At 38.2% G+C, this 15,194-nt stretch overlaps 1 protein-coding gene across 1 annotated transcript; it reads left to right on the plus strand.

The window, feature by feature from the left end:
* Positions 1–754: 754 nt before the first annotated feature.
* On the plus strand, positions 755–14,125 carry LOTGIDRAFT_235648 (hypothetical protein; the record flags this gene model as incomplete). Its single annotated transcript, XM_009065071.1, has 31 exons — positions 755–825; positions 3,731–3,889; positions 4,110–4,302; positions 4,826–4,863; positions 5,070–5,288; positions 5,546–5,700; positions 5,914–6,030; positions 6,264–6,530; positions 6,635–6,727; positions 6,944–7,116; positions 7,282–7,368; positions 7,560–7,612; positions 7,798–7,865; positions 8,013–8,072; positions 8,643–8,750; positions 8,952–9,005; positions 9,105–9,250; positions 9,433–9,588; positions 9,805–9,911; positions 10,165–10,281; positions 10,539–10,740; positions 10,855–10,957; positions 11,192–11,280; positions 11,481–11,573; positions 11,802–11,898; positions 12,066–12,190; positions 12,338–12,430; positions 12,718–12,803; positions 12,939–13,008; positions 13,158–13,265; positions 13,517–14,125. 31 exons carry the CDS (start codon positions 755–757, stop codon positions 13,646–13,648), a joined length of 3,639 nt encoding a protein of 1,212 aa, XP_009063319.1. The 3' UTR covers positions 13,649–14,125.
* Between the last annotated feature and the right edge of the window lie 1,069 nt (positions 14,126–15,194).

Raw genomic sequence — 15,194 nt, forward strand, 5'->3', positions numbered from 1 at the left:
TATTGAAAACAAAGTGTGAAAAGGGCTAGGGGTCTTTTGATATTGGGATCGCCTATATTGATTTAGGGATATCAAAATACGTCTTTATGGGTATATAAAATTATTCTAGTTGAAATGAATCCTATACAGGATAGTCAATCATCAGAAAGGATCGTCATGTTTAGGGTTTGTTAAGTAAATATTATAATTGCGTGAAATTAAAGCCAATAGACAACTATACCCTTTTCATAATATTATAGAAGGTTAGATTAAAGCTAGGAATAGTCGAATCTTGTATCTATTTTAGGACAATATATATGTTATTGATATTCTATTAGACCATCACCACGCCTAGAAATTTAAAGTTTACATAATGAACATCAATATAGTTAAAGTTAATATTATATATCGTAAAAGAAATGTGTAATTTCTTAAAAAACAATAATACACTGTATTACATCATGGCCCGTGGGAAATATGATATGAAATGAATGGAGTTTTACGTCTTACATATCTGCACCATGTAGGCTAATGAACATGAAACATATCGAGCTTTTAAACAGCAAGAAATACAAAAGAGAGAGATAAAATAAATGATATTTTAAATAATCGATAAGTATAGAAACTTTAGACAAAGATACAGGATGACAAACTTTAAAATAATTCGGTACATTTTGTATATATTTTTTTAAAATAGTAACCTTGGAAATTTTTGTTTAAACAATAGTACAGTCACTATTGTTCTACACTTCATGGATTACGTAGTAATAACAAAATGGCATACGAGAGGATTGCCACCGGAGTTAGACTGTCAGACTTTCACAAGGATTACCCCTTTAGATTTTTGTAGGTTTGCCACCTTCAATCAAAATTTCCAAGAGGAATTGCTCCAGCTACTGGCCGACTTTTCATAGGTTTGCCACTTTCTACCTAGAGTTTGCCAGCCGAGTCTGACTTACACAAGGTTTGCCACCTTCAACTCAGTTTTTCATTGGAATTACTTTAGGAATTTCTCCACTTGTTGTCTCAGATTTTCTAGGATGACTTTCGAACCAGGCTACCCATTTGCAGGGTTTGCCACTTTCCATCCAAGTCATATATTCACAAAGTTTGCCACCCAAATCTGACTTACAATATGTTTGCCACTCGCGTCAGATTTTCTAGGGTGTGCCATTCTATACCCGAGCCATTTTCTATTAAATATGTGCCACTTTAAAGCTCGTATAATTGGACGACCAAACAATAGTGAAAACAAGAATGTCATAAAGCTGATAAAGAACCATTGAAGTATATTAACTTTACACACTTGATTTTAATAATGGCCCTCTTTATTAAGAGTTGTTTAGTTGAGAATCTGACGTAGATTAAACAGGTTAGTAATTGAGATGGTGTATTTTCGTCGTTAACCACTTGCAATAAATATAGGGCATTAGATCAACATTTGACCACATTTTGAAACACCCGAGAGTACTTCTTAGTGGAAGAGACAGTTACTATTCAACGTTTATTCTCGATTTTGCCATACTTTGGAAGAGACTTTGATTAACGGAACTGTCTTGCTTGTAAAGATTTAAGGCATTAGACAACATTTGATCACAATTCGAAACACCTGATAATACTTCTAGGTGGATGAGACCGCTGTACAACTATATTCTAGATTTAGGAGGAGATTTTGATGAACGGAACTGTCTTGCTTGTACGGATTCTTATTCATATTCCATATTGAACCAAGACGGAAACTGATTCAGCTGTTGAAGCAGATCAGATCAGTGAGATTTGATAAGAAATTGGTCAAATTTGATATGAAATCATTGGATTCATTATATTAAGGTAGGAAATTTTTCAATTTCTTTAGGGAGGGATGGATTAACTGCCACAAAAATCATATGTAACCGTGAACCTGTGGGAAAATTACTGTGGGACTACTTTACCCTGTGACAAAGGTACTGGGACAAATTATCCTCGTGACCAAATTACTGTGACCAAATTACTAAGACCACATTACTGTGACCAATTGCTTATACATGTAATCAATATTACTTGTGACCATATTACTGTGACCAAATTGCCTATAATCAATTTTCCGGTGACCAAATATCGGAAATGAAACCATTCAAAATACATGGGAAAATATCCAGCTGTCGGTAACTTTTTTTCCACCTTTGATTTGATAGTTTTTACTGACAATATTTTATGGACGCTATAAAATAAAATATGAACGATAAAATATATAAACCTACCAGATAACAAGATCTTTATTGTATTAGAAATGAAGAGAGAAAATTTACGACATGTTTGTTTATTTCAACAGAGTTCATGTATTTATTAGCACTCACAAAAGTTTTTCTGGCCTTCATATTTGTATCGAGGACACTATAAGAGCCCCTTTTTTTACACCATTCTGAATTGTTAAGTCTTTGAATGTGAATCGGGGACTCTTGAAGCTTATTATGTGAACCACTCAAACTTCCAGTCCGATATAAATGGTTCCTGAAATTCTACAAGAACGTGACCAGATCATGACGTCACTATCGCATATACCATTTAAACCAAATCTTATCTCATCTCAATCAACCAAAAATCACACCCAAAACACGAAAAAATCAGGAGCAGTGATTTTATAGTTGTGAACTTCTCAAACGAGAGGTACCATCGGGTGTTTTGGAGAGAGTAAGCCTGGTCTGCTTCGACCTTATCTTGTCCCAATCAGTAAACAAGCCCCTAATCAATTTGTCATACAGGGCCTTGACTAATCTGATGTCAACAAGGGGATTAAACAATGTCAACATTTACCCTTTCAATTAGTTTGTTTACATTAAAGGGATAACCCCTCAATTTCCGACATTTATGGGAGAAATAAAACGTATGAGCAAGTTTTAAAAGGGTACCATCGATTAAAGCACAATAAAGCTGTTATCATGTAATATCTGCCCCTTAACATCCCCCCCCCCCCCCTTCTCTATCTCTCCACACCAAAGATTTTTCCTGCAATCGTGACACTCCACACCAGCCCCCCCCCTCCCCCATTCCAATCTCATTAATACAACCCTCCGCCTCTCTCACTTCACCCACAGACTTATAATACAATCTTGACACTCAAAAAATTATACTGCTCCACCCTAATCTTTCTCCTCGATACGACCAGTGTACCCCTTCAACAAGACAACCACCCCTCCATCGTATCCCACCAACACTAAGTGAAAAGGGAGTGTCTTGAAGTTTATTTATTGGCATATACTAGTTATATAGACTGTGATAACCTTCACATACAATATATACATTCTAACATGGACTAGAGACATTTGATATACGTATACTGAACTGCAGGTGAGGTTGGACTTTTTTTTCTCTCCTTAATCACCAAAGAATTCCAAAGATTATGACCCTTGTTCCCCAGTATACGCAAGTGCGTACGTTTATCCAAAGTACGAGAGACCGCTATCGTACTCTAAGGGGGGTATACACAGTTCTCCTCTTTTCGACTCTTTGTTTAGTAGTGTCAGCAAGTGTCAAAATCTCAAAACACACATTTCCTTAATAAAACCATTCAGAACGTAAGAGAAAATCATTTTACGCTTGAGAATACTTGAGACAAGCTCTATTGTTCTTCAATGGGTTATTGATCTATATCTAAACTCTGAATGTACTGAATACACAATAATGCATTTAAGACGCAAAAGGGATGCTAAGTTAACAAACTCAGTCTTATAAAGATGCAACGAGGCCAATCCGAATCCGATTTTAATTTCAGGATGATAAAAACGGTGCCAAACCATTCTGCCACACCTCCAGGATTACCTAATGAATGGTACGAATCCGTAAAGAAATTCAGATTTCCTAGAATCGTTCTGAAAGATTCTCTTGGAAACCAGTTGGACACTTATACCACATTACAGGAGGCCATTTATAGGTAAGCAATCGGGATGAATAGATGAATGAATGAATGAAGGGAGTATGAACGAATGCACGAATAGAAGAATGAACGAATGAATGAATGAAAGTTGCACAGATGACTAAAATACAGAAACCGCAGTGAAACTATTATCAGTCACATGACCTTTGATCCTTAAGCAAATGTTTCTTGGGCAATGATCACGACCTTTAACCTTTAACCTCTCAATCGATTCCAGAGACAGGTGGAATGTAAAGCAATCCCAAGAAGCATCCAAACCAAATGAATGGCGACTCCCCAAAGCCCCGCCACCTGCTAGACCAGACTATACCAGACGTGGACCTCCTGCACCGTCCAGACTCCGGAGTCATCAGTATCATCATCAGCATCTAGTCAGCAAGGATGATTTGGATATTTGTTCGAATAGAAGGGTATGTTAGAGTCTAGCGTGCTTTGAAAATAACTTGCGCTATCGTCCATAATGAATCCCACCCCCATCATATTTAGTTGCATCGCCATCATCATCATCATTATCATCAACCATCAGACAGTAAGGCGCAGAAGAGTGGGCCATGAAACGTCAATCAATTACAAACCATCGTGTTTAAACCATTACGACATAATTTAATTAGTATGTTCTTTAATTACAAAGTGGACACATCAGAATGATAAGACATGCTCTCGAAATAATGAGCATGATTAATTAACTATGTACTATATATTCAAGACAGTGAACAAATCTAATAATTAAAGATTTTGACGATTCTTTACGACCCGACCTTTTGAAGAGGTGGTGACCCCAAGTCCACCCAAAAGCTCGTGATGCATCAGAATTTCTACGGTATTCCTTGGCACTATGTCAGCGTAACTAAGGGGACAACTGGTGGTTGGGAAGGGGGATATGTCCATAGAATATGACAGAAACTATATTTTAATCTGTTCTATATATTGTAGGAGCCTAATGCAGATGATGTCACATATGTCGCCGACAGGTATGTAACGCTCTACTTGCTACAGGTATCCCCAATATTAGACCTTCCTGGGGTGAACTCTACATTCCAAACCAGATGACAAATCAGTGGCAGGTGCGCCAGATCTTCTTGAAAGAGATCACGCTCTGTCTTTACTGACAACCACTAGAACGTACTGTAGAGGAACTAAGATTCAATAACGTCGCTGATGTGTTATTCTTTTCCAGTATCGCAAATCTTGAGCAACTGCTCCGGAAGAGTCTCCACGACGGAGAAGAGATATCCGGATACAGGAACTACTTCCAGATAGTTCACGGACTGTTTCTAGAGAAGAAATACTTATCGGAAACCATCAAGAAATATCCAAGCTATGTGTTCCCCGGATTCTGTACAGGATGTAGACGAGCTGGTTTGTGTTACGGATGTGAAAGGAATTCTCAGTTACAGTAAGCAGAGTTATGTCCCATCTTCCACAATGCAATCGAGCGAAATGCGAGCTTTATATCCATTTTCTGCTCTGATATTGGAGACGAACATCGAAGGGTTCTCAAAATGGAGTTACAGCTCAAATTGCAGTCTCATAGCTGAACTAGATTCTAGTTATTATTGATAGAGACGTCCATAGTAATTATTCCATTTACATGCTTACATCATATTTCGAATTGTTATAATTGCAAGTTGCCTTTTCCCTTCATTCCTTTAGCTACCATGAGGATTTTCAATCTCGAACCGGCGGGGGCTACACCTACTGGAGACATGACAGGGCCCAGTCCGAAATCAGTAAGAATAATCCAAGAAATTGGAAGAGAATACAAGAGTCACAATCCGCTGATAGGCAAATAGATACTGCCGACAAAGGTAAATAAAATAGAAGAAGAATAACAAACATGGCGACCACATAATGACATGTCGGGCGTTAAAATTGTGACGCCAACCAATCAGACCAATGCGTCATCCGTCGACGTCAATATGGCCATATCCGTCATCCTCAATACACTTTCTATTCCCTTTCGATTGATAAATATTTCATGTGGTTATACCTTGTATACCCGGTATCTTACTGTATTTCAGTAGAGTCTATAGCGGAAGTGTATGAAGTCGACGGAAAGAAAAGACTGGTTCTAGGTAATGAAGAAGGAGATGCTCTTGAAGATACTACCATAGAAGAACTATATACTATGAAAATATGTAAGCTCTGGTTTGGTTTTGTTTGAATCTGCAATGAATTACCATTATCTTCCTCTGTCCTGCAACTTTGTGGACTGCGGGAGATGAATCTCCTATTGTAAACATGCGTGGAGTTTTACGACCTACTTTGTCTAAATGCTTCATTAGCCCAATCAGGTGCAGAAATATAGGACGTAAAACTCCCTTTATTTCATTTTATTTCCTTATAAAGATCGGATTCATTTTCGTTTAAGGGGAGAGAATAACCGATGCAGACTGTGACCATATCTTGTGTCTTGACGAATCAGGTGTAGAGATCCTCATCCACAAGAAGAACCTACAGCAGATCCTTGACAAGATGCCAAAAGACCATCCAGATCGACAGACAATACAGGACCTGCTCCTGAGTGGGTCTGACTCTGGGAAGCGGTTGTCGGTCACAGTGGATATCACCAGTAGATTGGGTTCACTGACGCCTTCCTCTCGAGGTGATGAGAGGCAAAGTCTTACGGGTTTCCTGGGTGAGCTTTTTTTCTGAAAATATCTTAAAGGCAAGTCGCAAAACAACCGTGGTGTTAATCAAAAGGAGCAATGTAAATGCATAGAAAAAGATTTCCCATTTCAGAAAATTTACAAGAGAAGAGAAGTGGAACGTCAAGAGACAGTAAAGACGGGGAACTAACTGAAGAACAACCAACAAGACAGTCGCTGTATAAAGGTATTTACATCAATTACTAAGAATCAAACCAAGCCAAGCCATTAATCTGAAATTCAGGTCGAAAAGCGATGCTTTGTGGTGTGGGAAGGCTTTAACAACGGCGTTAACGGCCCAGGGTGCCATGCAGGGAACTGTACCATCATCATGTGTCTCTCTGTACCAAGCGAAGAACCCGAAACCTTTATAAAGTCAAACGATTCCTCATTTATTTTGCAGCACCCAAACCATTTCAACTGAAGCCTCGAGAACGTCGTCATATTGTCAGTCAGTCGCCCTTCTCCACAGACAGACAGTACAACATCCAAACCGGAAGTGGTTTCCAGATTAAAAAGAGCACCAAGGAACTGACCAAATTTGTGGACGTATCGACAGGGGGAGCAGCTTGGAATGTAAGTAGAAGCTGATGCGAATACTAGATGCGAACTAATTCTTGGTTTGGGACTCTCTATACCACTATTTCATATCTTTCTCACTGACTGTGCTGCTTCTGTGAGCTTATGGTTGCGATATCTGTTGTAATAACGTTCCATTGAATTATTTTTGATGCTTTTCAGGAACCGAAGAAGTTTGAGCTTCAGAAATTTGACAGAGATCAAAGATTCCATAAAGTAAAGAACGAGAAAGACGAAAGCTTGCTTCAGGTATGATATTCTGCATTGGATCACCGCCCATTTTGGTCAATAATTTTCTCAAGTTCTGTTTTGTCGAGGCTAGTTAAATGAATTTGGCATGTCGTGATGACTTTAGATCATATTGTGCTCAGTGGATTAATGAAGCGGAGTTTTATGTCTTACTGTCCTGTTACCGATATACGTATTCATTCATTTTGTAGAATAATAACGGAGATAGGGATGAAGATTTTGGAGATTTTGAAAGACATGAAAGGTAGGGTCTTAGTTAGCTCTTTTTTATAAAAAAGCAAGAAAAGTAGTCGATGGTTCGGGAGCCTCTTGGACACAAGAAGGAGATGCTATTACCAGAGCTACTTATTCGTTTTTGTGTTGTCTGTATACAGAAGAATCAGTATTTGGCGATGAAGAATCAACTGATCTCAATCCTTGTCATTTCAGGTATGACTTCAGACGACTAGAACCTCTACTTTCACCCGATTCTGGACTTGAGAGCGAGGTTATGACAGGTAAGCGTCTTTATATGTTAATGATACAAATGGCAACTCTTGTCTCTTCATTTGTCTTACCTTACCTTGAAGCGTTACCTATGAATCACAAGCTGCCTGTTCATCATTACCTATCTTAACTATATATTTATGATATTATCATTATAGAATCTGTAATGACTTGTGAAAGCAATAAAGAAAACGAGGTCTCCCAGGATCAAACTCAAGGTAAGAAATATAGAGAAAAACAACGATTAATCTAAACTCTGGATTAAAATCGTTGGAATTGAAGACTTGGTATTTGGTACACCCCAACTTTGATTCATGCATGATAATCATCATTGGATAATAAAACAGTACTTCATATATAGTATATTACACATTTGTTGAGTATATTCCAACTTTAATCCATATTTGGCTACCATTAACGTTATAGTATACCACATATTCCTATTTGTATATCATAAATTTAATACACCCCAACTTTAATCCATGAAGGGTTAGTGTGATATATTTAATATATATTATGTAACTTGATATCGGACTCTATCAAACTTTATATAGTCCATTAAAATCTTATCTATATCCCTATCTACTCTGTTTGTTTGGTTAAAAAAATATTAATCAACCGTTGACAATACAATTTACTGTTTTACAACATGTAAAGTTTTTAAGTGTTACGGGAAATAGCAACTGTCTGTCAAGACTGATTGGGAGAAGTGGCGTCATCAAACAGTTTTAAAGGAGGACTTCACTGTTTTGTGGATTAAAACGTTCTTTTGGTGTTTTTGGATACAGATTGCGCTACAATTCAGGAGTATTGTCACCCGATGGAAGACGCCACAGTTCAGTCTTTAAGAATACGAGGATTGTCTTCTGATGACAGTCTCCTTTCTAATAGATCAGGTTGGACGAAATAGATCTTATAAACTTATCGGTAGCTCTAGGGATGAAATAAAATGGCGTTTATGGATTTGAACACATCAACCAACTCTGTGACCCACTCCAAAACAAGATACGATACTGTGGTTGTTCTATGATTTAAACAAAGCGTTTGACAGAGTCTGACATGTTCAATTCAGTTTAGATTCTTGTATTTCTTTTCAGATCGAGACAATCAAAACAGAGCCAGTCGTTTTTCAGCAAATGGAAATCAAACAGGTATGTCTGGGTTATCATGCCCTTATTTTTATGACAAACTACACGAATGAAGAACATGTTACAAAATCATTTTGAAATTATATTTCAAACATATTTCAGACTGGATGAAAACAACTTCACAAAAATCAGATTTAGAAAAACAAAATGGCCGCGTTGATGGCGAAGAAATATTGTCCAATAAAAAGACTAGAAATGAGATCTTGAAGAAGAGCAGACGATCAAGCCAGGAACGACAACTCTCTTGGGTAATATTTACCGTGCGCGTATTTTGTTTACATTTTATATCACATTTTGAGTGAAGCCAGGGAACATGATTGACATTCGTAAGACATGTCCTGATGAAGATTGTGTATCCCAAACACGCTAGTCAGCAGCATGAGATGGGTGAGCTCTAAGCAATTAAATGATCCTCACCTTACATTTCTAGGCATCCACCAAATCAGTACCATCAGACGATGACCATCTTTCAGAAGTGGAGAAGGAGGACAGCTTCATCTTTCCTGAAAGAGAGATGAACAAGCTGAAACTTCCAAACTTTCAAGTTAAACGACTATCACCTGACTTACCTATCATAGGAGCTGGGGTATGTTTGACACTTCCTGCTTTATGATTGCTATACTGGTGTACCTCATCATGTGAAAAGTTCTGTTACTGCATTTAAGGTTTCGTTTTGCGGTTTGAATTGTTAGTACATGTACTAAGAGGTGTTTATTTTTGTTCACAATGGCAGTGAGATATACTAGTATGTGCTTTTAGTAGTATATCGATCAGTAATTATTGATACGTGGTCTAATTTCAGACCAAGGGGGACAGAAGAAAATCCAGTATGAAATTCGCTGTTGAAGCCCCACCAGAGATGAAACAACCACCCAAGAAACGACCTCCACCTCCAAAATCCAGAAAACTGTAAGATTACTAATCATTGGCCTCATTTAGAAATGAAATGACAAGAATTGTGCGTCTAGCCTATTTCTGAGGACAGTGAATGAACTGATCTTAACACCCTACTGTTCTGCACGATATTGATGAACCTAAACCACGGATGCCAACTGATCAGAAATAGCACCATGGAAACCACGATTTAAACTTGCATTTAATATTTGAGGACATAAATCGATGCCAAAATGAGAACCACAAAGTTGTCTCCTCTTTCTTTCAGGCCTAAAATTCAGACGCCTAGACGAAAGAGGAAAGCCGCCGAAGCTCCAGTGTCACAAGATGAATTGAGAGAAATCCACGATCCCTTGGATTTCTTGGCTAAATACTGTATCATCAAGTAAGGGTAGCTTGAGAACTTTTCAATAAAACTGTACCAATGCACGAATTCTGTCAGTTAATGACAGTCGGAGACAGACTCACTCCGAGAATTATACAGATCATGATTCAATGCATTTTGGTACACAAACGGAAGTCATAAAATTCTGGTTACTGCTCGTTTTCCACGAATTCCAATAACGTACCACCAGAGCTCATAACTTGGCTACGCCCCTGACCGGCTTGGCTACGCCCTTGACCAAATTCTTTCTATTTCAGCCCAGTACGGTTGCCGTATTATGAGCTTATCTTTGAATCAGCGGTATCGGAGAACAAACCAGAGTACGGTCTATCAAACCTGATGGCGCTGAAAGGAGATGCCGAGTCTCCACGACAGCATCTTCAGTCTCTATCCAACCACGAGGTCTCCATGCTTCGAGACATGACTCTTATTGGCCACAGCAGTCCTTCTATACAGGCAGTGAGTATTAGTAACGACTTACGGTTCAGATCGTTAGTGCATGATACAAACTACTATAGTAAACGGAATGCTATGATGAAATAACTTAGTTTTTATCAAATTTCCCAATTCCAGGGAAACATGGTAGAAGAAGAGTGTCTCAAGAAGTTAGATTTTACCATCGAAACACTGGAGTCCAAACGATCAGAGCTGGAGAACAACTGGGGGAATCTAGAAGGTAACGGATTCTTATAGATCTCTGGGAAGAGATTTCCTTGAGACGTTCCTCCTATAGACTTCAACTCCAAGCCAACTGTTAAGGATTCTGTTCAATTCCAATTGAAAAACAATCGTACGTCGCCATTTAATCGCCCCGTCCCCTTTCGAATACATACTGAAATCATACCTGCAAGAACCCATTCTTGGAGACTTCCTAACGAGTTCTATACCTTTCTATCTTGGTATTTTGTAGCGAGACGGTTGTGTTTGATTGCCCAGATAGCCATTGAAGAATACCCAGGAATCGACGGTGCCAGCTATTCTCCACGAAAACAGAAAAAGGTACAAGTCTTTGATACATATTGGATGAACTATGCATGATAAAAGGGATTTGAAAGAGGATTTCTGATCTTTGCATGTGTGTCTTGTATACTTATGGCTTCCAGTTGCACCTTGAGGGTAGGAGATGGTACAGCTCTTCAATCTCACTTCATGATCAGATAGGTCACGTTGCTAACAGTATCAAGTGGATTCTATTTTAGGCTAAAAGAGACCCAGTTCAACAGTTTACAGATCCTTCTGAAATAACCCCAGATGTAATTATACAACGACTGGATAAGAAAGGCTATCAACAGGTAAGTTATTGTACATCGACTGGACTGAAGCGTTACTAGATGTCTAAAGAATAATATTGCTCAAGAAGAGAAGAGGAACAATAGATCGACCTCTGGCACATTGTAAATAACAAATTCCTATGAAGAGCATCACAGCTTTTTATTGCCTTCTCCATTCCCGTTCGTATAGTACCTAGTAAGCTTAATACCATTTTGTATTGAACAGTATAATTATAATATGTGTTACAGATCTGTAAGAATGACAGTGTTCGTCAGATTGATCTGGAAATGGAGAGATGTCAACAGAAATCACTAGAAGTTGCCAGTCGTCTTGCTCATAAAAACGGTAAGAGACACCTGACTTTGTTTTTCCATTGTATTGATTACAATGTGGATAGCAAGATGGTTATTATAGTGGAGGAACGGTCTTTCTAGAGGTTGGGATGGGAAAGGGGGCAGGGGTTTGTGATTGTGTCACCAAGGTAACTTGTGTCTATTTGGTATTTATTACAGAGGAGCGTTCGATATTACTTAGCTACTGTGAAGATGAATACATTAACAGACAGTTTACAGAAACACACCCTGCTGATTTCAGACGACAGCAAAGTGTCCTGTATAACACATTGAGACCAACGCCAGTGAGTATACTAGTGCATCCAGTATGATGTATGGGGAATGGGTTTGGGCACTGAGCATCAAGAGAGATTCAGAGTAAAGTAGCAAACGGTTCAGGTCTCTTAAGAACTGATACCAGAATAATACACCCTTCTCCTTTTTTTTGATAGGATTACGAGATTAAGTTGGATAATCTACGGGAGTCTTTACAGCAGGTGAACAATCATCTACTTACGGATCGGGAATGCGACTTCTTATATCATGTAAGTATGGAACAAAGTTAGGGAAACATCAATCTTCTGCAGTGTTGTTTCTATGACTCATTGGGCCGCATAGGGGCCACCGAATTATTAAGGGGCGCTCCCATCACCAAGCTTTTATGAACTCAATGATAAACAAAATCAGAGTGAAGGCCTTAAACAAGCACTTTGCTGTCTATTACCATGATTCTCTTAGCATGTAGATTTTGACGTATGGATTACGATTGGGATTCTGTATATGTCTGTTTTCTCCTTGGGATTTGAAGGTTTGTTTTTTGTTTAAATTAAAGGTATTGGACTTACCAGGACGAGAGAAGATCAACTTCCGGTTGTTTTCTGTTGTGGCTGCTCTATCTGAAAAAGTAACACAATTAGAGTAAGTTCTCTAATTTCAACACCAACTTCAAGCACAATCATGTGCGCATTTTTAACAATATTCTTTTGCAGCCTCTATCTACCTCTACAGACCTCCTATATTGTGCTCTCTAAACTTAATGAATCTTCTTTTCAGTCCGATGATTCGACAGCTGATGAATAAACATGATTACAAAGCCTTGGATATCAAGATGGAGAAATGTAGAGTAAGTTCCCCTTAATTTAACTACAACCCCTCCCCCCTATCCCTCCACCTTTTATCCCCAAAAGTCACATTCTCTAGAACAGGGATTTCAACCTTACGTGGAGCATTAATGATTTTATACTGTCTGATGGTAATTCTTTTTATCTGCAGGAATTATTCAGTTTTCTACAAGAAGATATGGAATCAGGGGACGCAACTTCTACCAGCCTGATCCTGGAACTAACGGCTGGTGGTCTAACACATGAACATATTCATTATGTAAGTAAATGTTGGAAAGGGAGGGGGGGACAGGTCTCGATCTAAAGGGGGGCAAGGGTGGCTGACGCACTACCAGTATCATCAAGGCAAATAAACACCACCCTTCAGTGCCTCTACGGATATATTACTTGCCCTTATCAAATGATATAACAAATATCGGTACCCATTCACATGGCATGCAATCGTCTTATTTGGTTGGTGCTTACTGACTTACACTTACTTACACACTTACTTACGCATTTATATTTCAGGTACTGAGTAAATTTAACAGAGAAGGAAGGGGTTTGATAGATTTTATGGATTTCGTCACCTATATACCGTTATTTGTTGAGATCCATCAGCGGATTATTAAAGATCCTCTCAATGAAGACCAAGACTTGTAGCCGATCTAATTATTTTATCACTGTGTGCTTTATTTAACGAATTAGGGGCCAGGATATCTTTGTCATAATACGTGCCATAACTTCAGGGGAATATGTCGAAATATAGAACTTCTGCCAGTGGCTGCTGCAAAACTATGGATTTGGGAGGGGTGGGGAAGCACCGGGAATAAAACTATGGATTCGGGAGGGGTGGGGCATCGTGGATAAAACTATGTAGGCCTAAATTAAGGGCTTAACTCAAGCATTTTATGTCATTTAAAACAGTATTCTTTACGATGAAAAAATGCACATTTCCACTAATTTTTGAGCCTTTAGAGCCGCCCATGTCTTCTATAATATATACGTACCGTACCTACACTCAGTTTACAACCGGTGTGTACAATAAATCTTATATATCATCTTATCAAAATGTTGGTTTTATTCATTGTCATGTTTGTAGCATGTTTGAGTCAGAGAAAATAAAATGTTTCTTTTTTTATCGTTATTGTTTGGATATAATTTAATTTATCTGTAATTAATAATTGGGTTCAACGCTTTATTATTAATCAAATTCACATGAGGGGCTAATTTTGGCCCGTGACGAGGAGATCTGTTAATACGCCTTAGCACATGCACAACACACAGTTCCTATTAAAGGGAGGTAAATCTTATATATATATACGCCTTGAATGAATCAGACCACAGTTAAATAATTATTTCTCAGTACCGGTATATAGGCCTTTAACTATAGAATAAAATGGAAAACATGATATCAATATACAAGATTTAGAAAGCACTGGCTGTGGAATTAAAATCGTACCTTCATATCGACAGCAATCCATCTGGCATCTCGATTATCGGTAGGCTTATTCAATTCAAGGGGAGGTAATCTGAAGGGTAAAAATAAGACAACATTAATTATTGTCAAATCCAGTCGACTATTGTATGCAAATAACAATCAGCAAGTGGCATCAGGGGAGGGGGGGGGGGGGATGAGCTTTGTAGATCAATAACCTCACTCTACCTCAATGCACTGTCAAACAATCACAACGACTGGAAACTTTGGAAGAACCAACAAACAGTTGTTTGGCCTCTAGCTAGAGACCCTGCTGTCAGTGCTGATCGGGCCGTATTAAATGAAAATAAAGGATCTGACGGACTCCTACACATTCTCAAATGTTTATTGGGTCCCTGAGCCTTTGTAAAGTGTACAGAAAAGAAATGTCATTAAAATTCTTACATAGAAATAAGCGATCTTTATTACTTTGTTATGGTAGACTGGGGAGCAGACGAGACGATACGAATATAGGTGCTTTGAAGGTGTAGTGAACTTTACAACTGACAGCTGACAAAAATCTTATTTTAATAGAAAATCATTAAAGAAAACGCTGAAATATTCTATAATTTCAATGAGTATTGTATTCGCTTTAAAGTTTCCGAGAATTATTTCAAAATGAACCAAAATGAACAAAAATTAGAAAGTGTATGGTTCGAAAAGAGAACTTCAATTCATCTGAGGCTCTGTACAAAAATATGGCGTCATGGGCGTGGAACAATAATTTATAAT

This window comes from Lottia gigantea (genome assembly GCF_000327385.1).
Source record: "Lottia gigantea unplaced genomic scaffold LOTGIsca_67, whole genome shotgun sequence".
NCBI lineage: Eukaryota > Metazoa > Mollusca > Gastropoda > Lottiidae > Lottia > Lottia gigantea.